The sequence below is a fragment of the Neltuma alba genome, unplaced genomic scaffold, assembly GCF_004799145.2.
Source record: "Neltuma alba isolate B1F8T4 unplaced genomic scaffold, ASM479914v2 tig00013251_pilon, whole genome shotgun sequence".
NCBI lineage: Eukaryota > Viridiplantae > Streptophyta > Magnoliopsida > Fabales > Fabaceae > Neltuma > Neltuma alba.
Window position 1 is genome coordinate 18,218 of NW_021637546.1, and position 26,649 is coordinate 44,866.

Genomic DNA, 26,649 nt, shown 5'->3' on the forward strand with positions numbered 1-26,649 from the left:
ATTTTGGCACTCACACATATACGATCGATATTCTTGCAGAACAATATCACGTAACAAAATTCTCGGATGCTTGCCAGAAACAAATTATAATTCACTTGTGATGTTTTTGATTAAAAGTTCAAAGGTTAAATATTCTTCGTCATCATAACTTTCGACGAAAAGGAGCAAAGTAAAGGGGGAACGTGCTGGGGTCATTCAAACAATCAAACGTACGGCGATATAATTAATCATTAAATAAAACTAAAAGCCAACTTTATTATTTCATATCATTCAAATAAAATGAAAAAATTCCCACCTAAGTGCTAGTGGTTGCTAAAGCTTAATGAAAGCTTTTTTACCACCTTTTTGGTCTCCAAGGTCAGGAACTGGAAATATATATATATATTTATATATATATATATACACTCCTTGTATATATATATCTCTGCATCAACAAACTTTGTAACGCATAAAAGCTAATTTTTGATGACCAAAAATTAAAGGACAGATCACTAACCCTATCCATTAATTGACCTTCATCATCAAATCTCTGTTCTTGATTCCTCTTGCTCCGTACTATATCTACCAGCAATTATGTTTTTATCGCAACAAATCAACTCGAGCTTTGAGAAGATATATAGAAAAATCTAACTTGGCATATCTGATTTTGAACAAACTAAAGTGGATAATAGTCTAAAAGAGAAACCCCATCCAAAGACTACAGAAGTGATGATAGGATTATTAGGAAATGATTATAAAGCTGATGAGAATGAATCTTAATTAGTGCTAATCAAAGACAGTGCTTTCCCTAGATTCTTGGCCTTAATCCCGATATACTCTTTCACTGTGACGCCGCGAAAACGTGCTTCCTCGGCCAAAGGCAACAACACGTAATCCAGAGGTGGCCCATAGAAATAAGCCACAGAGTATCGATGCTCAACCCTGTTCACTATCACTCTGTGAAGAACACAGGGAAACCTGGCGTTTGATATTATGTGAAGCAGGTCGCCGGCGTTCACCACAAGTGCTCGTGGGTCTGGCTGCACCGGAACCCAACCTGCCTGGTCCTTGAAGATTTGCAGGCCTCTGGTCTGGCTCTGGTGGAGTATGGTGAAGAGGGACGTGTCTGTGTGAGGGGCTAGACCCATGGCTCGGTTCGGTTCGGGACAACGCGGGTAGTAGTTCAACTGAACCGCTCCTGTGTTTCCACCTGACCCCAGCCACTTGGCTTCTTCCTCAGAAGTCCCCAGGTATCTCAAGATCATGCCTGTTAGCTTCTCCGCCAACACTTTCATTTGCTTCTGATAATCTTCCATCAATTCACTGCAAGCCAAACAGTTCATTACAACTGGTTTCATTTTTCTGCATGTTCTTTTTGAAATACAAGAATATATAATACTCAAGTTCAATCATTTGAGGGTGTTTGGTTATCAGAACTTGATTAGAAGTTGTAGTTTAACTATAGCTACTCGACATTTATATATTAATCTACCTATTAACTAAGGACAATGATTCAAAAGCAAATATTCTAGCAAATCTCTATCATCAATTCTCACGAGTGTGTATATATACATATATATATATATATATATTTATGGCAGGTTATGTTGATTGGAGCAACAGTTTATTAACTGAAAATTAAAATATTGCTCATAACGACAAAATAAAAAAGTCTTCTTTTCTCCTCTGCATTCATAAATATTATCTTGGTGAGAGAACTGGCGACTGAAGCATTTATTTTAATATGCAAACGCATCGTCCAATGCAGAGAGAACAAAATTCATTTAAAAAGAAAACATCAGGATTCCAAAACACCAAGTTATGCTCTACGTCACAGAAAAACGAAACTCAGAAAACACAATACTCTCCCAAAAACAGAAACTTAAGAACATATTATTTTAAAAAACACGACTTTAGCTTAATTCATCAATCAACCTACGTGCATGAAAGTGCATGACAAGAACATATAATAGATATATGTATATTGTATATACATACCAAAACGGTGCGTAGTCGTGAGGCCAAATCTGCTTGGCATCTTGGAAAGGAGAGCCCATGATAGTGAACCCTTCATGCCACATATACTTGGGAAAGAAAGGCGATATTCTTGCTCGTCCATAACCAGTGGCTCCGTTCGGCGATCTCAAAGCCTTTAGCTTTTGTTTCGCAGGCAAAGCGAAGAGTCTCTTTGCCTCCGCCTCTACCTCTTCCAGAAGCCTCAACGCCACCCCATGGTTCTTCAATTGGAACGCACCCCACTCCTCGCATGCAAGCCCTATCAGCTCCACAGCATTCGGATCCATGAGATCAATCACGGGTATCGACGACGACGGCCCGGATCGGCCGTCGTTGTCGACTGTTTGAGGCCATGCATGCGAATCCGGCAGGCTGCGAACTGAAGAAAAGTCTATGGGCATAATATGATGCAGATATTGCGGGTGGTCTCTGTACGCTTCGGACAGAGTACTGGCCATGTTTGTTGTATAGCTTTGCTAGATTGATTGAGATTAATTGATTAGAGAGCTTCAAGTACGATAGAATATATTTATATGTGTGTGTGGGTGTGTTTGTTTATTGATTAAAAAAATATGAAATGGTTGAGAGAGGAAGGGGAGGGATTAGGTTAAAATGATATAGTAGGGGTGAGGCTGGCTATTTGGAATTTGTGGTGTCGGTTTACGGCCTTGGAATAGAGCAGAGTTCGAATAAGACAAAAGGAAGAACAAGCAATTCAGAAAAAAGTTGGGTGGCATCTTAGAGACTTGTTTCTTTTTTCCATGATGAAGGCTTTTAGGGCAACAAAAGAAAATGATAAAGGATCCCTTTTGTTTTTCTTTTCACCGATCGCTTTTGTGGACACAAATTGGCCTCGCTTTTGTCTTCTAGTATGGGAAAATTTTCCCACAAAAAACAAAAAAAAAAATTAAAAATAGGGGACGATCGATAACGAAGGAATTAATAAGATTAGATTAATTAAAACACAGCAGCCTGATCCATGAGCTTCTATATAGGACAGAAAGCTTACATGTGTTTGATGTTAAGAAAATACACTTGTTCTCATATGCTAACCTGTAACTCACGGTGTCGATCTGAGTTTATATTTGTTGTGTTAATAACAACACTCAAAACTTTGGAAGGATATGTTTCATTTATATAAATATATATATATGTGTCTGAAATTTTTGATGACGGAATCTGTGCTTGGAAAAGTCACAGAGATCTGGGGTAAATCTTGGAAAATTGTGTGAGTGGACCATATTTTGATGTAGTTGTATATATTATTGAAGGATCTGCCACTAGCAGAGCAAATGGAGACATATGATTACCATTTTGCATGAGACGCGGTTAAAAAAGGCTAGTAAAAAGTTGGGGTGGGAATGCTTGCTTTATTTAAGGGTTATTTATTATATACAACATAAAATTTTGTCGAAAAAATAATATTATTTATGAGTTAAATGAAAAAAAATAGTTATTATTTTATTGTATAATGGGTATAAAAACGTCTGCAATAATAAAATAAAATGACAGATATTTGAGGTTGAAAAATGTGTAGGAGTTTCAAGTTGACAAGATTTCTGCAGGTCTAAAAGATGGAAACACGTCGTGAGACTCTGTCAAGCAACGCATCATGAAGACAGAGAATTTCAAATTCTTGTTCAGACTTGTGCATTATGGATATTAAAATATAATTAAGCATTAATCACACATACTCTCATTTTCTATGCCTGACAATACATAAAAAAAATAATTATTGTTTTCATTAAATTAAACTATGTTTAAATCTAATCATTACTCCTTTTGATGAACAAATATTATGGCACATTACATTTCCTTCCCGTAAATATCAGAATATTTTTTCACCACCAGCTCTATTCGAAGGAGGGCGTTTTCATCTTGAAATACATAATACTCATCCGATCTTTAATATAGGACCTAATTATTGAGTTAGTTTTTGTCCTAAATATAAGGCTTATTTCTCATATTTATTAATTTTTTCTAAATTACCCCTATGGATACTTTCTTAACCATAATCAAGTAGAATAGGAAGAGGGGGTATTAAGAAAGATGATTATGGTATTCTAAGAAAAATGTGTCACATTTCTTATAATTAACTAATTTACCTAATTTCTTTGATCTAATCAAATTAGTTAAATGAATCTTATATTAAGGATCGAAAAAGTATAACTTTTAGTTTAAAAAGAGAAAAATACATATTTCAAACATCTCTCTCTGTTTGTGCAAGAGAAACACAACTGAAAGAACCTAAGACCATAATTTCGTAACCCATCAAAGTTGACCATTCAACTATAAATGTTATGAGAGAGAGAGAGCGAGAGAGAGAGGATTCGATTTTGTGGCAGCTGTAATATATTCACATGTACATGTATGAAAAGCATCAAAGCTGTTCATTTAGACTCTTAATGTAGAAATTAGGAAGCACTCTATGATTACAAGACTGAATCCTTTTTTACATATACAAGTGTCTCAAAGTTTGAAATAAGATTAATTGGCACAGAATATATATGTTGAAAAGTCAATTTATACGGGTCGTAGCTTTTGAATATATAGTCGTGATCTTTATAAGAAAATTCTATATGAAATAATTAATTAACAAGCACATAAATAATAAAACACAAAACTTTGTTTTGGTCCAGCACAACCACCAAATATACTCCAGTACTTTGAAGAACTATAAATTTACCGACTAAATTTTGTCAACCCAAACACTTAGGAGATGCAAGCGTTTCAAAAAGGATGAAAATAATAATAATTAAAGTGGTATCCACATTGCATATTGCATATTGGTTTTTATTTATTTATTTATTTTTCCACTGATATTGTACTGGTTTGAAGTTTCCTCATGTTGTGTGGTATTTTTTTTATTTACATTAAAAATATATATAGATATTGACCATATTTTGTTGATTAATTATTATTTAAAAATAATTATTTTATCAACAAAATATAAATAATATCTTTGTCGGAAAAAATCTGTTTGTTTCTTTCTCTCTCTGTTTCTTCTTTTTTTTTCCTGCTAAATAAATTTTACGTCATTCTGGGCATCAAATAATTATACGTGACGAGAATTTAAGAGAAAATGGGGAATGCTGGCAGTGTAAAGTGGAAACGATATTATAGTCGGTGGTTCCTAAAAGAATTTTATAAAAATGAAAGCAATTCCATAGTCAAATAAATTTCAGAATCAAAATGATCAATAATGTGCATATTTTGGGCGTTAATTTCAATGCCATGGGAAAGTAAGAGTACGTCGGTACCGACTATCCCCTCCCCTCCTTCATTCACAACAATTTCATTCCAATATCATTATAATTTGCAAATTTAAATTTTGACTCAATTTTATTTCACCAAATATAGAAGTAGAACGGAGAAAGCAAAGTCCGTGATGTTTTAGCTCTAAAAGAATCAATTAATTGTGAATATATTTACTTGGTATATTTTAATCAAAATTAATAATGAATAACAAAAGGTTGTGCTTAAATGCTTTTATATGAAAACAAACTAGATTATAGAGACGTTAGTCGGCAAGTTACGAATAGGTTTGACAATATTAAACAAAGGAGAATAAAAAATAAATAAAAAGTCACAAGTTACCCTTTCACGAAACAAGTTGAATAATATATATATTTAAAATAAATACTCGAAGTCCATGTTTATATTGTTTGACAGCCTTTTCCTGTGTCTTTCTATCATGGAACCAGATGTTATGAATTAGCAATAAAGAGGATCAGCGGAACCAGGTCATGAGACAATTTAGGGACTCCGGGTTTGTTTAGAAAGACTTATAAATACTTTTTTGATTCTGTTTATAAGTCACTTCTAACATATTTTACATAGATGAAAAAACCTTAAATTTTATTAACTCTCATTTAAAATCCAACAGTTTTTCAATTTTATTCCTGTTTAGTATGCATTATACCTCATGTAAACGTCAACATAATAATAAATAAAAGATAAAATTATATATTCACATAAAAAATTTCTGTCAATACGCTATAAATAAGATAAAAACAAAGTCTTCTCTCTCTACCCTATAAATGGGACCAGAAAAGTAGTTTATAAGCAGAATTATATTCATAATTTATAAAATACAAAGTATGTATGTGAAAAAAAATTTTATTTCGATTTATGTGAACATATTTATTAATCATGAATCCAAACAAATCCGAACTCATTTTTGAGGCGCGCCTACGAACTAGTAATTCTGCCAGAAGCATCGACAAATGAACAAAAGTTGGTATCACACTTCCATATTTTTCCTCTCAATTTTTTATGTGAATAATCCTTTCTAGTAAAATTGATTGAGCAGCATTAACCTAGGAAAGACATTTGCTTGTCCTTTATTATCAGAAAATTACTTAATTGTGCTCAGGTTTGACCTGAGAGAGTCCTTCAAACAGAGTAATTGCCATGTTTCTATTGTATTAATGGCTTCCTTTATCCTAGCGCACTCAGATGAGCAATGAGTTTACATCAACAGACATGGAAATGTCAAGAATAAAAAATTAAGCTCCTTTTAAGTGTATCATTTTTATTTTTTAAAAAATCAAAATATAACTGAAAATAATGACATCCCATATTTTGTATTTTTTAATAAAATAAAACTAGGCAGACCCCACGCATTGGACTGAACATGAGACACGAGTCATGTTCATAACGAGGAGATAACATGACTTAATACACATTTTATATTCTATATTGACATGGCAAAATGGCAAAGGATATCAACAATTAGATACCATCAACTTCATAAGTTTATCTGAGAGTGAATCTGATGTGGCTGTCAAGCCTGTTTAATCTATCATTGGCCCGCCATATACTACTAACAATAGAAAGACTAAACCAACAATAGAGTCGAGCAGAACAAAATCAGACAGCATTCAGAATAAGGGCAATCTCTGTTCTCCTCAAGGCCTATAATCAACGGGAACCGACTACAGCTCAGAATAGAGGCTGAGATTCAATGTGATCGCGTCCTTTTGCCCTCATAACTGGGATCTGATGCTTTAATTGAATTCCTGACGTCTTCATTGGCAACAATCCTCCCCTGATGTGCCCCTACAAACACTTTTAACCAATTACAACAAATCGGACAATTCAAAAGGCGAAAGAGAAGAAGGAAGATTGCGTTTGAAGATTTACCTGCTTGAGTAGACATTCGATTGCCAGGTTTGATGGCAAGATTAGAAGTGCCTGCGAAAGATGATCCCCCTTGAGGCGCCTGCGGGGGTGTAATCTTGCTCACCATACCAGTCTCACTATCTCCACACGGCACGTGGCTGTGATTAGGGAGCTTCACGGCAGGTTTTTGGGAGTATGTTGTGGAACAACACCCACCATTTGACCCAGCTAAAGCCATTATAATTTCTGCCTGCACAAGTCATCATACAACATGAACATGCAACGATTCTGCCTTTGTGGGAAGGCCTAAAATTCATTAAATGCTATTACGTTTGAATTTGTATGCTGAAATTTTGAAATTTAAACCAGCATAAACTTACAGGGATATTAGAAACTACTCGTTGGATTATATTAAATCTAACTATCAAGAACTAACAAGGAAAGCAAAGGCAAGGTCCAAGTGAAATAAGCGATATCAACAAAAATGGCTAAAAAGACGGGGAGATAACGGGTATGTAAAATTACCCAACATTTCATGTAAAGCAATAACTTACTGAAAATGGCTCGCATAATGAACCATGATTATTCATAATTTGCAATTTTTGATACACTTGAACAAAGACCTACAAAGTCCAAGAACTTTAAACAATAAACATAGAATTATGCATCGTAAGAGGAGAACTTGCTGGTTTTATCATGGATAGTAAATTCAGTGGTTCCCTCAATCCGTCACACCTTCATGTTCCTGGGCACGGCGGAAGAGGTCTGGATAATTTGGGCAGAAAGCCTTTTCTGAAGGAGAGAACACCTCAAAAGTCTTCAAAATCAACACTGAGTTGTGGCAAATGAAACAAGATGAGTGATGTAAATGGCTATTACGTGAATATGAAGGTTTGGCTGAACTTTAGGCAAACTTTGAGGAGCGGAAGGTTCATGAATATTGTATTCCTTTCAAGATAGGGATGGAGAGAGAAAGAATGTTTGAATTTTTGGCCAGCCCGAACAGAAGTCTCAATGATGTGAGTGGAAGGAAACTAGCTCAAAGTACCATTCCTTCAACCAGTGAAGCCTTCACTTATGTGAGGCATGAAGAAGCAAGAAGAAAGCCGATGTTGAAGGAAGAAACAAATGCGAATCAGAAGCATTTAATGAGTTGAATAGCAATTTCTATTGAACGAATGGTAACATAAAATTGGTATGAAATGCTAAGAAAGTGCGTTATCAGGTGTCCTGGCTTTCTCGAGCAGCAGTTGTATATTCAGCATAGGCTACATGGTACATAAATCAGCTAAATATAGTCATATCAATAATACCATGACACCAGTTTCCTTAGAGAGCTTAAACCTTTTCATGCTATGGAGCTTAAAAGATATTGTCGCCTTCCAATATTTCACTTATAGAGGAAGAACCACTCACAAAGATGATCTCAAAGTATATTATAAAGCACATTTTTCCTATTATGATTGCAAAGTATAAACCTTTTTGTGGATCATGCAACATTAAACGCAATAAGTATTATATGTCTTGCTAACAACAAAATAGCAGACCTTATTGGGGTGGACATTATCAAAAACGTGAGCTTGACCCCCATAAAAAATAGTCATCTGGCAGCTGGCAGATGCTAAACCCTGTTGACTGCAATCAGTACCAAAAAGCATGTAAACATGCAGCATTTTATTTTAAGGTAAATGGGAGGAAAATGGGAAAGTGCGGCGGACATTAACAAGGCCATGTTGTTTATAAAATTTACCTTGGAGGCATGGAAGATTCTGGGTCTATTATACCGGTCAATGGCTTTGGCCTGCTTCCGCCAAGTGCAGACAGAGATTTCTCATAAGCAGCGGTGGTAGTGTTCATGGAACTCAAGATCCCAGGGCCCTTGATTCCTGTTCTAGATCCTTCATCAGCAGCGGAATGAGAAATAAATGAAGGACCAGCATTAGCATCCCTGCTCTTGTTAGAAGGTATCTGGTGCACAAAGGATGCTAATTGACCGCCATGTGGTGGATGTTGCATGGAAGAACCAGTATTCATGAGAATAGACCGCTCCCATTTATTGACGTCAGTCTTAGCGCCCATGGAAGGCTGATATATGTGAGAAGCAGAAGTCGGCTTCCTTGACTGCATACCAAGAAATATCATCATTAGACCTTCTACGCTGCTCTCCTCCAGCTGCATACTGGAGGATCTGTATATAATAAGCACAACTAAAAAATAATTAAAATAAGATAAGAGCAAAACAATTTTCACTTGTCATAAAATGTTATTGTAGGAGAATAGGAAGCATCTGATAATTCACACCTTCATTAAATGCAAATTTTGAAGAGAGTCAGGAACCATTTGGAAGGCATCTCTGGAGTAACTCATAAAACTGGAATCAGAGTTACTTCTCTTGTTTCCTACTATTCTGTTACTAATCTCAGTGCCAGAAAGATCACTCCTTGAGCTATAGAATGGGACTCCCTCGAGGTGATTTCCTAACTGTCTGTCTACCAAATGGATGAGGGAAATTAAACATCACAGCCAATGTAGACATGTAAAACCCACACAGGATACAGAAGCTTCCATAAATACTTCGCACATCTAAGCACTAAGAGCATCCATTTTACACAGTGAAAAACCAGTGCAAAAGACGATCTAATAACACAAATCATGATGTTGTTTTGGGTTGGGGGGGGGGGTAAATATCATCATCAACAAATGCCCAGGCATTGGAAAGCATGAGAATGACCTTAAAAATCTGTTTCAAATAACAGAGATTCTAAGTAAGCATTCAGTTTCTACTATCCTCAATGGGTATGTGGTTGAAGAGTCTCCAGCCATCTGCAATGCAGCCCCCACAGTTCATGCCCAGGAAAGTTCTCCTATTAACTAAATAAATAGTAGATAGATGACTGAGAATGAAAAGGCAAGAATCAATTGTTTAAGAAAAGAAAGTAAAGCCAGTGAACAAACAAAAAGAGGGGGAAATGTAGAGTTGACGAAAACCAACCGAACCTACCTACCCTAAAATTACTAGACTCCCTAAACAAACCAATCAGAAGGTAAACCACAATGAAATAGTGCAATGGAGAGAAAAGGAAGACAGCACAGCCAATCAGTGGAGGAGAATCGATACAGGAAACAAATTTCAATTGCCCAGCGCTTCTATCGAATTCTCAAGCAGAGCCCGCCCTTCAAAATGCTTGAGAAAGAGTAAATGTACGCAGTACGTGGGTGTGATTTAGCGTGCCTATGGGCATATTTAAAAAGAAAAAAAAAACATCAACTGAAAGGCCATACGAACATCGCATGTTCGCTCACCAGAAGCGGTATCAGAGGTGGTTGAGAGGGGGCCACGGGCAACACCCGAAGGGGCGCCAACAGAGACTGACGCCGACGACGGCGACGCCTCCGCCGGCCTCGTATCAGCGGTTTTGGGGGCCGCAACAAGTGGCGAATCAGTGGGCTTCATGCCCATAAAGTCATGAAAGACTGGTTTCACTGACTGTTGGCTCGAGCTGTGATTGCCATTGCTATGCTGTTCCATTCTCAGCATTGCCATCGGATAGCCATCTCACTCTACAAAGCTAAGCTGCTGCTACACCACCCGCACACTCACACACGCAGGGGAGGAGTGAACGCAAAGCAGAAGAGAACAAGATCTCTGAGAAAGGTCAAAAAAAAAAAAAGGAGGAACCGGGTACCATTGAGGGGGAGAGAGTGAAAGCAATAAAAGCAAAAAGTTGATTTCTTCCGCTCTGTTAAATTTAGGAGACTATTCTTTGTATTCGAATTCTGTGCGCACCTTATCACATTACTGTAATAAATGTTATGGCGTTCTTCGCTTCTTTTTAACAAGGGAAAGAGAAATAAATTGCCCCCAAGGTACAGAGATATTCAACGCGATGGAGAAATTGAGATTCTGCGGTTCATCACTGCTTACTCGGTCCCAAATATTGCAGACTCGAAAATATGTCTGCGGTACTAATTAGTTTTTTTTTCCCATTTATGTCCTTGGCCTGTGGTTGATATAATTAATATGATACTGAAATGTAATGTAGTTAACAAGGGAAAAAAGCTTACATAATTCTAAATAAAATTACTTATTCTCATTAATTATGTTTAAAATCCATTTTTTTTCATGAAATGTCCCTATTAGTGCAATTAAAACTACTCATCTCTTCTATTTGCTCCCTTATGTTTTATAAGATGTTTTCCTTCGAGTGATTTTATTTTTCACAATAAAAAAATAAGATGTTTTGAAAAAAATGATACTACTAAATTAATCGAACTTGTGTCAAAATATATTTTATAATAAAGTGATTGTAATAATTAAGTGTAAGTTAGGGATTAGTATTAATGAGAGATAGTTTTTCAAGTTTATACTCCTTTGTTAAAAAATAATTCCCAACTACATTTTTTAAATAAAAAGTCAATTTTATTCAACATAAGTAAAATGATTACATAAAAAAGCTGATCAGTCCCATTCGGTCAATTTGAGTTAAACCTAAATAAATCAAAAGAAAAGGCCGACATAGAATATTCAAAACAAGAAAATAATAGACAAAACAACGATCAGCAAAATAAAAAACTAACAACAGAAAAACATTAAAAACACGTCCTGCAGCATTGGCCTCCTGATGTAAAGCCAACAAGAGAGACTCGAATACATTTAATTGCTTATCTTTATAGTTTAGATAAAGACATTTTATAAAACATAACCAAGTATTTTTAAATAAAGGGCACAATTAAAAGAGTCTATTAATTGCACTTAGAATTAAATATTTTTGTTCACGATTAAAACCTCTTTCGTAGTATAAATTACACTGCCAAAAAGGTCTTACATTTAGAACCGAATGAGTATTATTTACTTACAATCAAAATGTATGAAAATGTCACTTAAAATAAACTAGCACGCTGAGCATGAAGCTAACTTTTCGATAATTGGAAGCAGGAGAGTATGATACAAGAAACATCCCATTCCTGCGCGCCCAAAAAATGAAATTCCTAGATTGTGATTTATCGCCACCAAATGCTTTCCTAAATTTATAATCTCAATCACATTTTCATTAAAAAAAAAAAAAGAAGCAAAGAACTATAACCCACTCATTTCACCTCCTTATCATATTCCCGAATTGTTAGCATGAACGAGTCACGGTCCCAGGCCCCATCCTAGCATAATTATTACTATCTCGGGTCCTTAATATAAAATCTCATTTGACTTTTATTTTGATCCAAAATATAATATCTTAATTCACTTTATTTTTTATATTTATTTATTTATTCCAAAATAATCTTTCTAATAATAATAGTTCTATCCCATACACTTGATTAATAAGGATATTTTATGAAAGACAACATTTATTTATTACAAATAACTAATGTAACTTATTTTCTTAATCTACTCAAATTAGTCAACTAACTTTTATATTTAAGAGTAGAGGTAGTATTTCATAAATACTTCCTCCGGTCCTATATATAAATTTCATTTTAAAGAGGAGTCTAATTTGTTGGCCAAAAAAAAAAAAGAAGAGTCTGATTTAAAATATGAGCTTTAATTTTGAATTTGTTTGCGCATTTATTACTTTTTTTTTTATCTATTTTATTCTTAATTGACTTTATTTAGTACTTCCTTTCCTCGTTAATATTACTTTTATATATTTTCTTTCATTATTTTTTTTTTATTACTTCTTATTTACTCTCTTAATAAATAAAAAAATTGGAGGAAAAAAAGATATTTTTCTTACTTATTTATTATTTTTAATCAATTTTAATTGCTTGACTATTTAAAGTTTATATATAAGAGAGGGTATTAATAATAAAAAGCCCTTTGCTCACTGCAGATTCCAGATGGCGACAAAGACACCAACCGCTAGCGTAATTTGTAATTCTGATTTCTGAATATGATTTTGTTCCGCCGAAAACACATTCCAAAAAACTCTGATTCTATCTTCGTGCTTTGCTAAAAATCCATCTAAAACATAGAGGGCCTCATTCGGCCAGTAGCCTTTCTTTTAGGTCAAAACCAATGGCAACATAAGAAGAAGCCGCTGACAACAAAGGATTACTCATCGTCATCGAAGGAAATGCAGACCTTAATTGTACTTAGCGTATTTACATATATTAACCTGTTTAACCTACATTACATTATACTATCTCCGATCCTTAATATAAGAGATTTTTAATTTAGTTTTAAATATAAGAACACAATTCTCTTTATTTTTCATATTTATTTATTTTTTTAAAGTAATCCTTATAATAGTTGTACATGTTAAAGTTTCAGCAAATAGTAGTTTTAGTTAATATCCATTATTAATAAAGGTATTTTAAGGAATGACAATAATTTATTACAAATAACTAAAATAACAAACTTTCTTAATCTACTTAAATTAGTTAAGTAGCTGCTACATTAAGTACGGAAGTAATACATTGTAATGACAATTATTGCTTATAATTCTATGCTCACGGGGGAGTAAAATCTGGTTAAATGATAATAAAGGTTCCAAGCTCTACCAAAAAAAAGAACAAGTCTCCACGCGCCTCCCTCACAAAAATCACTTAACCAACCTCACTAGCTAAATAAGAATTAAATTGTTCTGCACTACGACCGCCCCAGTAATATAATATAATAAACAAAAATAATTAAACTTAGTCAGTGTTTAATTGTCCCAACCTGAATAATCCATATGCCAATATGCCATCGTCTCTCGACTGAGTACACCTTGGAAGTCCATTGGTTCAGTGATTTTACCTGTGAAAAGAGAGCCTCATCCGTTGGTCTGCCAGAAGGCTAAAAGCAACTGTTCCGGCCCAATAATGGATTCCCAAACTGTTGAATAAGTGAATATAATAAAATAACTGAGTATGATTCGCCAGATCCATCTGCCTAATATAATTATAAGAGTACACCATAAAGAAAGAAATCAGCATTAGCAGAAAAAGAGGGGGGAGGGGGGGGGAGGCGCATAAGATAGCCAAAGATATTACCGACTCCTCTTACTGATCTACCAAAAGATCACGGCATTTTAGACGAAAAGGACAAGTCAGTGAAGCAACTTACTGCAAACTCTAATGACAAGAAGTCGAGTTCCCGGGGAACAATACCCAATAATCAGTGAGTTTTGGCAATATATCAGCAAAAGAAATCTCGAGAAAGTTCACCTGCAATCACATCCGTCTGGATGATGTTGAGCTCTACCAACTCCAGCTCCAGTCTCAGGCCCAGCAGTGCATTGCCTACATTCGTCGAAAGAAAAGCCAAGAAGATTACTCCACTACGATAATCCATGGATTTAAAATCCTGACTTGAAAACTTCATTTTCTGACTCCACTAGTAAACCAATACAATTTAGCTCATATTGAACTCCTCGCCTCACGTAGACACACGAGTTTGCATTTTTGCACATGCTGTTGTTATAGTGTGAAACAGTTTATTGACCCGCAGACTAACAACAGGATGGCTAGAGTAGAACACGCATCAAGAAAGTAACTAATTACGTTGCGCGGAATAAATTTGAGCTGATTCACAGATATTCAAACTGCCTGTTACTGCTTCTGCCGCTAATAAGATAGCAGAAAATATCCCTTCATGGCTTCTTTATCCTTTTATTAATATTACCCATCAAACACTCAGCGCTGGAGACAGCATTTGCTGACGAGCTTCTATATTTGGCAAGTTCTCTGGGGTCCTTGTGGTTTTTTAGCATATCAGAAAATGCTTTGGCCCTCTGCATTATAGATTGTCTCCGTGCATGTGCTTCATCTCTGTCTTCAACATATTATTTGGCAACTTAGTAGAATGAGGCACAGAAGACATCAAGCTGCATAGTTTTTGTGCCATTTCGGTCATCCCTCGCTTCTTTAATGCACTATTCATTCTCTGAAATGTGAGATACTGAGGGACTATACCCCTCCGTATCATATCCTCAAATTCTGCACAAGCCTCCTCAAACCTATGCATTTTGCAAAGCAAATGAACCAACATAGTACTTGTGGCAAGGTCCATGTCATATCCCTCACGCCTCATTTCCTTGCTAACTTGGACTGCCAAGTTCAATTTCCCCTCTTCACATAGCATCTTCAGTAAAAGATGATAAGTAAGCCGATCAGGGGTATAACCAGATTCAATCATCTTGGTATAAAGGTTGATACCCTCATCAATTTTCCTACATCTTGAAAAGTACCTAAAGAAGTAGTTATAGGTGGTGGGACTGGGGATGAAACCCCTACTTATCATCATCTTAAGAATCTTACTGGCACCAACAAGATCTCCTGCCTTACAAAATCCTTTCACCAAGGAATTGTAAGTCGAGTTAGTTGGGCCTGTTTCTAAAACATGAAAGCGCTCCAGCATACCCAAAGCCTCTTTGAATCTCCCAGCCTCGGCTAATGCATCGATTATTGGGTTATAAACAATTGCATTCGGTTCAATTCCTTGTTTGGTCATATCATTAACCAATTCAATTGCCTTTTCAACACGACGCGTCCGGCAATATCCTTCCACAAGGGTGCCATAAGTCACCACAGTTGGTCTTACATTCTCCTTCCTCATCTCTGCCCAAAATCTCTCAGCATCTTTGAGTTTCCTTGATCGAAACCATCCATTTAGCATAATATTATAAATCCGAACTGATGGGACCCAAGACGGGTCCATCTTCTTTCTCTTAAGGAAATACTCTGAAGCTGCTCTGACAGACCCTTCTTTACAAAGTGAATCCAACAATATCTCAAACAATCTCATTTCTGAATCCGAATCCATAATTGGCTTTAAATTTCTAGCATACTCAAATGTTCGAATTGCAGGTTGTGACATACCTGAAATATGGCGTCACATAAGGAATTCTAATTAATCAAACTTACGCTAGATCATGCAACAATAGAGCACTCTCATCATAAAATTCTCCCTCGCAGACAAAACGAAGAAGAAGAATTTTAAAAATACAAGCTATTTTAAAAACTAGACTTCACAATGAAGGTATATAGATTACAAGCATATAGGAGTTCAAAACTTCTAAGAAAACACGTAAAAGCAGATTGTAAGACTACAAAGTCAGTTGCAAATTAACTTGATGACACGAAAACAGATAGCAAAACGGCTGGTGAAGCTTAAATTTACATTTGAACAATTCTAGAATGGCATGTTACCTGCAAGAGCATACCGTCTGATCATTATAGCAAAGGTATCCCCGGAAACGAATATGGCTTCCTCGTGGCGATCAATCTGTTCAAGAAGCAAAATCCAAGCGGAGTCAAACTCCCTCGATTTGGCAAGAACATTGATCATGGAATTGAAAAGCGTCACGCTAGGCCTGAACCCCGGTCGCTTCAGAGCCCAAAGAAACAGCGAGTGCAGTAACTTTGGGGAAGAATCGAAGTGATCGAATACGGCTTGCAGCAGAGTCGGATCCGGTTCAATTCCGGCCTCATCGAGTGCGTTATCTAGAGCTGGACCCTGAGAGATGGAAGGGTCGACAAATAGATTGGCAATGGTGGAGAAGTCATCCCGCGAGAAGTTAGAGTTTGCGTTCGATTTGGGGTTCGGGTTCGGGTTGCGTTCCGGGATTGGTAGCGATGGCCAATCGATGATAGAGCTACCCGGCATAGATAGCCATGATTGTGCCCAAGAGGAAAAGAAGCGTTGATTTCGAGCTCGCAGGAATGGAAGAAGCTTTGGGCTTAGCAACAGAGGACGAACTAAGAAGAGCGTATGACGAGAACTATGGAAAAGCATTTGACCTGGGGAGTAGAGAAGCAAATAGAAGCGGAAATTCCCGGAAGACAATCAGGAGCGAATGGACGATGCTAACGGTCTCGTAAAACCCTGCACCTCAACGGCTGTGGGGAAGGGTAACAGGGGGGAGCAAATGGGGTTTGAGGTTATTGTTTTACGAAGCTCAACATGATGCCATTAGTGCAGTGAGACGTCCCACGCGTTATGCTTGTTGCAGTTTGTCCATTAAAAAGTCAAAACTCAAAACAATCTCAAATTTGTTTTTCTGGGGCTAAGGCGGGTCAAGCACGAAGTTTTTTATCATGTGTAGCAACTAGCAAGTATCTAAAATAAAGTATCACCTCCGATCCTAATTACAAGAACCAGTTAACTAATTTGAGGAGATTAAAAAGATAAATTGAGTTAGTTATTTGTCCTAAATAAGTATTGTCTTTTCTAAAATATCTTTGCTAATCAAATGTAATGACTAGAACTATCATTGTTAAAAGGGTTACTTTAAAAAAAATATATAAATATGAGAGATAAAATGGATTGGGGTCTTATATTTATGACCAAAATAAAAGTTAAACAGGGTCTTATATTAAAGACAGGAAGTAGTATTTTGTGATGCATATATCATTTTAAAATTTTTTAGCACATCTAATACTTTAAAATACATTTTGTAGTATAATTTTATTTTTAAAGTATTATTTTTTCGAAAGTAGCTGTGCTTTTAAAATATTATTTCATGAGCATTTTTTATTCCATCATTAATTCCTCAAAAGGTTCATTAAATGAGTATATATTAAATATCATAAAAAAAATTTTCAGTATTTTTTAGAGTGTTGGATGTACTTAAAAAATATTTTAGTATACTAGACATACCACAAAATACTTCAAGATACTAGATACATAGGAAAAAAACTTCAAAATATTGGTTGCACCAAAAAAAAAAAGAGTTTGAATGCATCTGGCAAAATGTTTTAGGATGCTGAACACATTTTAACCTTGTTTTTGTAAGTTTGAAACCACTAGTCCTTTTCGTTTTTGTTTCAAAGATAGCTGACTCACAAAGTATTGCAAACAAAATTTGGTAAAACATTTTTCTTTTTTTAAAAAATTGTTCTTTAAAATAGGATCTTGTTTAGTTGTGTTCAATTTTGTTTTCAAAAATTGTTTTGAAAAACAGGATTTAAGGAAATCCAGAGCCTCATCATTGTCTCCAAAATAGGCACCGCCACTCTTCCGTTCAAGTGCAGGCAATTCAGCTCCAAGTGATAGGGATACGGTTTCAGAAACTGTTGCTTCCAGACGTCCTTGTAAAAAACATCTTTGTTATAGCATTGGCACATTATAAACCCACGGTCGCATGCCTTTGAATGATTTCTTACGAATTAAAATGATTTATTAGGACACGTTGCTCATAAAAGATGTACCGCTCAACAGTACATCTAATCTGTTTCGAGATCAATTTCCCTTTCCATGGAGGTTTTGAATTAGAGGCACAATATACTAATTGCCTAAAACTATAAGAATTGAAACCATCACCTCCTATTGACTACGGCCAAAAAGAGGTACGGCATGCGTGTGACATTATTAAATACTTCCTCGAACAAGTTCTTCTACATATTCAACAATTCAAAAGTTGCGATAAAAATGGGAAGATGCCATGGCAACAATAGGTCATTATCCATTTACATTTTACTTGTTCATTTACTGGTCACAAAGGAGCTTAATCAGAGTACCACAACATACACATCCACACTCACAAGAACAGGGCAAGGAGCACCACCATAGACAATTTTCACATATTAGTGTAGAAAAGGCACGATGTGAATAAAACTCGTGGTAGAAGGATTTTAGTTTTTTTTTGTTCCAAACTCGTTAGAGACAAGTGGGAGATGCCCTTGATTAATTGATAAACAGTTAGGAGTGTAGATAGTCAAATAAGCACTATACATATCTATTAATGAAAGATCAACTAAGCTGCAAATCCGCCCACTTGCCTACCAGCCGTAGCCTTGGCTTTAGAGTTACACGCACGCACACAGAGCAAGTTGAGAAGATTTTGGAAACTAGCTTTTACGGAAGAAAGTCATTCCATCTACCACAGCATGATCCTTTTCATCACTTTAGAGAATGAGGTTGTGAATTACATCTCTCATAGTTGCAATCAAAACCATCTTACAACATCGGGCTGCCACGAAAGCCAGATTCCAGGAGGCGTATAATGCAGTGAAAAGAAATGGCAGTTCCCATAACAGCCATTTCCACATTTCTCGTGGAGAAGTTTTCCTCCATACAGAGAGAAAATGAAAAGGACTGGGAAAACATGCAACTCTGGTCATTTAAGGAGACACCAACACTGCAGTATTTCCAATTACAGGCTGCAGACTGGCTGCATGCTCTAGTCTTTTCCATGCTTCCTTTCGCTGCTCAGCTGCTAAACTTAGGGCTGCCTCTTCCTCCTTAAAGCTCGAATGACAGGACAGGAAGAGCTTCTCATCCATCTCCAAGAACATTTTTCTAATGTTAAGGGTTAAATTGAGCACCGCATGATTCCAGTGGTTCTGAGAGTTCCTCTCCAAAGATGGAAATATGATGGGAAGGATCACCTGACGATTATGCGCAATCAAGTTGACAATATGGTCGTTATTCCATAAGAAAAGCGCTCTTTCAGCTACCTGAAACAATCCAAGTTAAAGGGAAATTTTATAATCTTTACAAAGTAACCTAGGACAGAGTGCCAAAAGCATTGAGAAGGAAACTGAAGCTCATTATTGTTAAAGTAATCATGTAAAGGGAGCAAAGAAGCAACAGACATATAAAGTAGAGAACAAATTGAGATCAGGTAGCACAGCCAACAAGGAAATCGACAAATTACTTCAGAAAATATATGGAAAACTCTGAATAAATTATGGTGTAACATTATTTTCCCATTCCATTAGGGGACCAATACTCTCAATCTAACAGAACGCGTACACAGAGGTATCTCACGAGAGTTCCAATAGATTCGACTTAGAACCTGAAGTAAAATGTTAATTTAAAAGGACCCCTTCTAGTCAATGGAAATATATTAACATTAAAAAAGCACTTGTCCAAATGCAAATTAAAATCTTACGCGTGACTAATCAAACACCAAGCTTCTGTCTTGTGCCATCAATGAGCATAATTTCTCCATAACAATCAATTAAGCATCAGCTTATAGTAAGCACAAATTAGACTTTCAGTGACCACCATGCCAACTCCAAACGTATATCAAATTCACCAGAAGTAACAAAATTATTTGCCAAAAATTTGAAGCCTGCGAGAAATTTATCAATAGTAAAACAACTAATCAAAATTGGAAAGCCATGTCACCTCTTTTTAACATGGTCCTCCTCAATTCGCCAAAACTGTAATACATCTCACGATAGCACACATAATTTAAACGTCATAAAGCAGCAAATCAAGCCCCCATAGCAGAAACTACTGGACAATTCATTTTTAAAAGAAAAAGGGTAGGAGAGAAACTAGAAAATATCACGAGTCTTTTTCTATAACGCTGACATCCAATGTGAATAAAGCAAAGCAATGATGGAAGAACAGTTGATTAGTTTGAGAAAAAAACTCGTGATTTGGGATTAATTAAAGACTTTTAATTGTTCATTTTATCAAGCACATTAAAGCGAGTAACTGAATCGTGAGCACTTCTAACAAAATGAACACAAATCAAGTATGACCGCACCAGGACAGAGTTATGCATTTGAGAGAAATAAGGCATGCCACAAAAGGGCAGTAGAAGTAAAATAGTAACCCACTAATCGGGATTTATTCTTTTAACTGGCATAGGAATATGCAAATTGCGAAAATTGTACCTGAAAGTGCAAGCTGTTAATGCAGCACCCAATCCGCCAAAACAATGGGACCATGACCCTTTGGAACTCGACCATGTTGATTGCTTCCAAAATCTCCTCCAATTCACCCAAGAACATCACCTCTTTCTGACTATTTGTTATCGGCCAATATTTTAATAAACCTCTTATCACGGTGCTCGCTAATTTCGGCTCCTTCTCTATAAACTGTATGACACAGTTGGACAACTGCTGAAAATAGAGCCCCACGGATTTTGGCTTGTGCAAGGGGATCAAAACCCTCCACAAGAAAATCTTGTGCTCCTCTTTCAAAGGTAAAGCAAACCCACTAATTATGCTCCCAAAAATCTCCAACAACTCAGCAATTCCATTGTGTTTTTCAGTCTCAAACACAAACCGATAAAATATATTGTTGAAAGATTTTCGGATATAGGGCCTATGCACCATGAACTTTCCATAAACCCTATGCAGTATTGTCTTTAAGCAGTCTCTTTCCCTTGGATCCTCTGAGTCGAACAAGTCAAGCAACTTCGAAATAAATGAATGATCGAAGTATTTCTTCGCCACCTTAGCATCAAGGCAAGAAGAAGTAATAAATTTAAGGAGCAAATCATATACAATCTGTAAATGTGGCCAGGCAGGATCAAACATGGGCTCATCATCATCATTCTCGCCACCAGCACTACGCTTCCCATTTGACCGATAATTAGGAGGGAAAACTCTAAAGAGATTGATGGCACACATTTTGCACATAGCAAAGATAGCGTGCTCACTAAATTTCATCGAACCAGAATCCACAAAATCAACAAGTTCAAGCAAAGTTTTTCTCTTGACATCTTTCTCAACGGTATTTTTAACGGGGTCAGTAAAATCGAAAGTAACACAACAAAGGCTCAATTTGCTTACAAACAGGTTCATCTTCTCCGCATTGGGTACATCTTTGAACGGAACTAAGGGTTCGATCCCAGACACGATGCTCGCGGGGAAAACTGCTGACGAAGAAGTGCGTTTGGCAGTGTTGTATCGACCGGAAGAGTTCCCGACATTTGAGCGATTGCTCCTCCCGGTAATGCGCGCTGAAGTGTCCTGCGAGGGACTGAAACGAGAAGAGTCGCCCCGATTTGACTCGTTCGAGTCGGATTTGGATGGCTTCCGAGGAAGCTTGCTGAGAAATTGCTTCAGCATAGCGATGAGTAGCTACAATCTATACAAGCTTGTTCAGATTGAACCCATGAAGAATCAATTCAATCCTTGAGACAAAACTCAGCACGAGCCACGAAAGGGGAAGCAAGCGGCGGGATTAGAAACCCTAAATCTCGCTCACCGATGCAAGCGCCAACTTTCTACAATGTGGGATCCGCATCACAAAAGAAGAATGGGTTTGGGAAATTTTTGCGACATTGCAGGGTGCATTGATGAAAAATCAAAGCTCGAAAGCCGCGGGTTCCAACAACGAACGCAGAAACTCAAATGCAGAAAAACGAAAGAAGATGTGGTGTGATGGAGCGAATAATTACAATGAAAAGCTCCCCGTTTCTAACTTTCTCGGGAATATAATCGAAAATTAGGTAAAGGGAAGTTAATAATATTATGAGATCGGGGAGCTCTGTTAAAACGTTGGCTCGTGAAACCTGAGCTGTTCGTACCTCTTGTTAGTGTTCGATCCCCATGAAACTGAAAACAACACAGAGGCTATCAGGCTATGGCCGGGTTTCCCTTTGCTTTGTTTTCACCCACCCACCCGGGGGGCGGAGAGTGAGGGCGCGCTTTTTTTGACCTTGTTAATTCGGTCTATGAAAGGAACATGAAAAATAGTCACAACACACACACTACCCCAGGGTAATCATTCGGTATAAAAATATAAATTATTATCAAGTACTCTTTTGATTCTTAATATAAGACCCATTTAACTAATTTGATTAGATTAGTTAGGTAAGTTAGTTAATTATAAGAAAGTGACACATTTTTTTTAAAATATAATTATTTTTCTTAATACTTCATCTCAATCTTTTACTTGATTATGATTGAGAGAGTATCTATAGAGGTAATTTAGAGAAAATTGATAATATAAGAAATGGATCTTATATTTAGGACCAAAACCAATTTAATAATTGGGTCATATATTAAGGACCGGAAAAATATTATCAAGTATAAATTTTGAAACACGTGTTTTTTTTTGTCATTTGAAACACACGTGTTTACAAATATGTACAAGTCCAAATTTTTATTTTAATAATTGAATGTGTTAAATTTTTAATTAAATCATATAATTCGAAAAATATTCTTAAAATTTTATAAAATAATTCTAATATTTCTTTCATTATGAATTACAAAAATTTAAATTAATGTTTTATTTTACTGTTAGCATGTTTCAATTATAAATTAATAATTTTATACATTTATAACATAGTTGCGAGAAATCTTTGAATAAAGCTTTATTACAATATAATATTAAAAATTAACATGTTTTATTTTATAGTTAATATTTTTTATTTTTAAATTTATAATTTTTATCTCTATAACACACCTGCAATGAGTTTTTGAATAAAATTTAATCATAATACAACCTTAAAAATTAACATAGTTAAACACTTTTCAATTTTAAATTAATAACTTTCTACCTCCATGATAAGTCTTTGAATAAAATTTTATCATGATACAACCTTAAAAAATGACATATTTTATTTCGTAGTTAATACATTTCAATTCTAAATTAACAAATTTATATGAGAATGAAACTATCAAGATTAAAAAAGGATAATTTAATGCAAAAAGTAACTCCATGTTGCCTCATTGATCGATTTTCCGACTCTGTAACGATAGACATTGTGTTTTCTTTGTTCAGACCTCCTTCACAATAGAAAATCATTATCTTTTTAGGTTTTTAATGGAAGTGGTATTAGAATCATTTTATAAAATTTTATAATCCTTTTTTGGGTGATGTGAACTAATAAAAATTTTGACAAATTCAATAATATAGATAAAAATTTAGGTCCTTTAAGTGTTTTTTTAATGAATTTTCTATAAATATAACCAACACAATTTATTTTAAAATTGTATGTGATAAGTAAAAAATATTTTAATTCTTAAATATCCTTAAAAATAATGTATTTTATTTATAAGTAAATAGTTTGCTGATAATTTAATATTAATGACCGGAGGTAGTATTATATATTTTGTTAACAAAAATTATATTAATATTTACTTTCCCATCATATATTTGTTAAAAAGCCAGAAAATCATATCTCAAATTCAAAGACGAGAAAGTGAGTTGAGAAGATAAAAGCTATGTTTAAATTGTTATTAGAGAAGCCAAAAGCGTCTGGAAAAGCATATGTAACTAAGGTTACAGGTTTATTTGAGTAAAAATGATTGTTTGGATGTACTGTTTTTACAATTGACTTATAAGCAAAAGTAGCTTATTCTTGGACTCTATCCAGAAGAACTTCTCCATCGTTTCAAAATGCAATTTACCGTTAATAAGCATTAATGAGTATTCAATTTCTCTCACTCATCATTTCCACTCAACCAAGCAACCCTCTTCAAAACAGATCTCAACCTTCAGACCACCTCGACCGAGCAACAAACAGGAACAAAAACTTTTGGTGTATTTTTTTGCAGCAAATTATCATGAATTTTAAAAAGAAAGTTATTAAAAAAATCTAAATAACAAGTGAAAATTTATTATTTCTTGCACTGAAATCTGTTATCATGAAGTGTAATATTGTTACTGAATTTTTTTAATAATTATACCTTTTTTAAGTACTTTATAACAATTTTTTCTTTTCTTTTATCTTATGTTAAAATTCTCAACTCATTGTTTTCCACTAAATATTATCTGCATATCTTGCGATTTTTCAAACACGTATACAAGCATGACTATTCACAGCGGCCGTGGGGTGAGTGCACGAACCTGTCGAGCGGGACTGTGACACTGTGCCCCTGCTAAGAAGGCAGTGACACTGCCCCTGTGAATATTTTAGAACCGCCGGCAGGCAAAAAGAAAAAAGTCAAAAACAAAGAAACAAGCATGAAACAAGGAAGTTCGGTAAAAAAAGAAGTAAGAAACAGAGAAGGGGTGAGGGGTGGGGGGGTGGCGCCGTGGGGCGGTGGGGCTTGTCATTCTTCCGTGGTCTGGTAACCAGCTGCGTGTTGTCACGTGTGGAAGGAGCGGATCAAAATAGCATATCATCGCTATGTTAGCGCTTCCAAGTTCCCACCCATGTCACAAAATCATCACGTCATGCGGAAAACGATTAAGAAATAATGGTTTTATTTTTCGTAGTTCGTATCATATATTTCTTCCCCGTTTTCTTTAATATAACACTTAATTAATGAATTTAAATAGATTAAAAATATTAGTTAAATTTGTTAATATGAATTTTTTTAAAAATACTATAAGTATCTCTTTTAACTCGCTCCCTCCTTTTCTTACTTAATTATTGACAGGAAACTATTAATAGGATTAATTTAAAAATTTATATGAAATATATTTTATATACAGGACCGATATTAATTCCATAATTAATTCTTATACGAATGATTGGATGAGCATAAAGAACAATATATTTGTCTTTTGATAAATAATATTCTCTCCCGTCCTATTTGTATTTTTTTTATGTAAAAACAAAATGATATTAAGCAAATAAACCAATACAAAATTAAAGAGCTAGTAGTATAATACTAGAATGGCAACAGCTGTATAATTAATAATAGAAGGAAAAAAGGGAATAGCTAGTAGGTTTAAAAGGGGAAAAAAGGAGTAGTCAATAGGTTTAAAAGAAACAAAAATAAAAAAGGGAATAGCCAATGGGTTTAAAATAAACAAAAGTAAAGAAACAACAAAACTTAGTGGCGGCTTTCGTAAGATAGCCGCTAAGGGCCTTCCAAATGTTGAGGAGCGTCTGACTCTATTTGGGGGTGGCATTATTAGTCTTGTTTATAGAATATGCTTGAAGACTCCACAATTTTAACTATTTTTTCATCCTTATTAATTAATTTCATGTTATATCATAGTAGTATTAAGTACTACTCTTGGTTCTAATTATAAAAACTAGGTGACTAATTTGATGATTTTAAGAAAAAAAATTAAGTTAGTTATTTGTAATAAATAAGTGTTATCTTTTCTAAAATATCTTTGTTAATTAAGTGTGTTAGCTAAAACCACTATTGTTAAAATGATTATCTTGGAAAAAAAATGCATAAATATAAGAGACAAAGTGAATTAGGGTCTTATATTTAAGACCAAAATAAAAATCAAATAGAGCCTTTTATTAAAGACCGGAAGTAATATCTGTTATACCTCTCTCTTTTTTTTCCTAATTATATGAAAAATTGGGAAATGAATTTTTTGAATTTCATTAATGAATGGCTGAGTGTTTTATGCACGAGAAAGGAAAACTACTGACATGTCTCTCCCACTAGTTTTTTCTCTCTTCATAAATAGCAATATTTTTAGAGAATAAAATATCTATTTACATATTTATTGTCTTAAGCCGCTTTTAACCAAAAAAAATTGGTTATTTGTCATGTCTTGCATGCATAGGACGTAAGATGACAGTAATCCCATAAAAAGCCATTAGTAGAGACCACAGTGTACTGGGAAAAAAAAAACAAACAAACAAATTGTGAATGACATATGTCCTCTGCAATATATTTTGACACGAGTTGAAATAAAATTTTTCTCATATATTTTTTCATATTTTATATATAAATTTTTGATGTAAAACAGAAGGGGGAAAGGGAAAGAGAATGAGATCAGAAAAGAATATTAGAGAGAAAAAGGAGAGCAGAGATGAGAACGGGAGCGGAAAAAAATTATCTGATACGTTCAAAAGCCAAGTCTGACTACAACTGAAACTCTAGACTGTTTATAATAGTTTAATTAAAATAAATAAAAGAAATAAAATGAGGGGAGTGGGGTGAGTGGGGTGAGTGGAGTAACTGCCCACTCTCTAAAATACAAAAATAATTAAACAAAATAAA

General features: G+C 35.1%; 4 protein-coding genes across 5 annotated transcripts; all 4 read right to left on the reverse strand.

Moving 5' to 3' along the window:
* Window positions 1-613: 613 nt before the first annotated feature.
* On the reverse strand, window positions 614-2,453 carry LOC114735780 (gibberellin 3-beta-dioxygenase 1-like). The gene is made up of 2 exons (XM_028923534.1): window positions 1,978-2,453; window positions 614-1,302 (listed from the first exon to the last, which is right to left on the reverse strand). The coding sequence occupies exons 1-2, from the start codon at window positions 2,451-2,453 to the stop codon at window positions 756-758; spliced, it is 1,023 nt and encodes a 340-aa protein (XP_028779367.1). The 3' UTR covers window positions 614-755.
* A 4,219-nt stretch (window positions 2,454-6,672) lies between these two features.
* LOC114735779 (protein TIFY 8-like) lies at window positions 6,673-10,755 on the reverse strand. The gene is made up of 6 exons (XM_028923533.1): window positions 10,423-10,755; window positions 9,421-9,608; window positions 8,870-9,240; window positions 8,667-8,754; window positions 7,141-7,369; window positions 6,673-7,056 (listed from the first exon to the last, which is right to left on the reverse strand). Exons 1-6 carry the CDS (start codon window positions 10,661-10,663, stop codon window positions 6,959-6,961), a joined length of 1,215 nt encoding a protein of 404 aa, XP_028779366.1. The 5' UTR covers window positions 10,664-10,755; the 3' UTR covers window positions 6,673-6,958.
* A 2,775-nt stretch (window positions 10,756-13,530) lies between these two features.
* On the reverse strand, window positions 13,531-16,943 carry LOC114735763 (pentatricopeptide repeat-containing protein At5g11310, mitochondrial). Its single transcript, XM_028923506.1, is given in 3 exon segments — window positions 13,531-14,881; window positions 14,884-15,915; window positions 16,246-16,943. Coding segments are annotated over 3 exon segments (1,812 nt in total). The 5' UTR covers window positions 16,832-16,943; the 3' UTR covers window positions 13,531-14,687.
* Window positions 16,944-18,694: 1,751 nt separating this feature from the next.
* Window positions 18,695-22,373, reverse strand: LOC114735764 (serine/threonine protein phosphatase 2A 57 kDa regulatory subunit B' kappa isoform-like). Of its 2 annotated transcripts, XR_003739297.1 has the most exons (3): window positions 20,668-22,373; window positions 19,932-20,114; window positions 19,414-19,494 (listed from the first exon to the last, which is right to left on the reverse strand). XR_003739297.1 is itself a non-coding variant. In XM_028923507.1 (2 exons), exons 1-2 carry the CDS (start codon window positions 21,847-21,849, stop codon window positions 19,159-19,161), a joined length of 1,518 nt encoding a protein of 505 aa, XP_028779340.1. In that variant the 5' UTR covers window positions 21,850-22,370; the 3' UTR covers window positions 18,695-19,158. The 2 variants fall into 2 exon arrangements, 1 of the variants encoding a protein (XP_028779340.1); XM_028923507.1 differs by lacking the exon at window positions 19,932-20,114 and having other exon boundaries at window positions 18,695-19,494; window positions 20,668-22,370.
* Window positions 22,374-26,649: the final 4,276 nt, after the last annotated feature.

Bases quoted from the DNA above. Each gene is read 5' to 3' on its own strand.
- LOC114735780 (XM_028923534.1), bottom strand. From the start codon at position 2,453: ATGGCCAGTACTCTGTCCGAAGCGTACAGAGACCACCCGCAATATCTG. The intron at 1,303-1,977 runs GTATGTATATAC...TTTGGCTTGCAG, and splicing joins CACGACTACGCACCGTTTTG to TGAATTGATGGAAGATTATC.
- LOC114735779 (XM_028923533.1), bottom strand. From the start codon at position 10,663: ATGGCAATGCTGAGAATGGAACAGCATAGCAATGGCAATCACAGCTCG. The intron at 9,241-9,420 runs GTGTGAATTATC...CTTGGTATGCAG, and splicing joins AAAATTTGCATTTAATGAAG to TCAAGGAAGCCGACTTCTGC. The intron at 7,057-7,140 runs GTAAATCTTCAA...AAGTGTTTGTAG, and splicing joins TCGAATGTCTACTCAAGCAG to GGGCACATCAGGGGAGGATT.
- LOC114735764 (XM_028923507.1), bottom strand. From the start codon at position 21,849: ATGCTGAAGCAATTTCTCAGCAAGCTTCCTCGGAAGCCATCCAAATCC. The intron at 19,495-20,667 runs GTACAATTTTCG...GGATTGTTTCAG, and splicing joins TTAACAGCTTGCACTTTCAG to GTAGCTGAAAGAGCGCTTTT.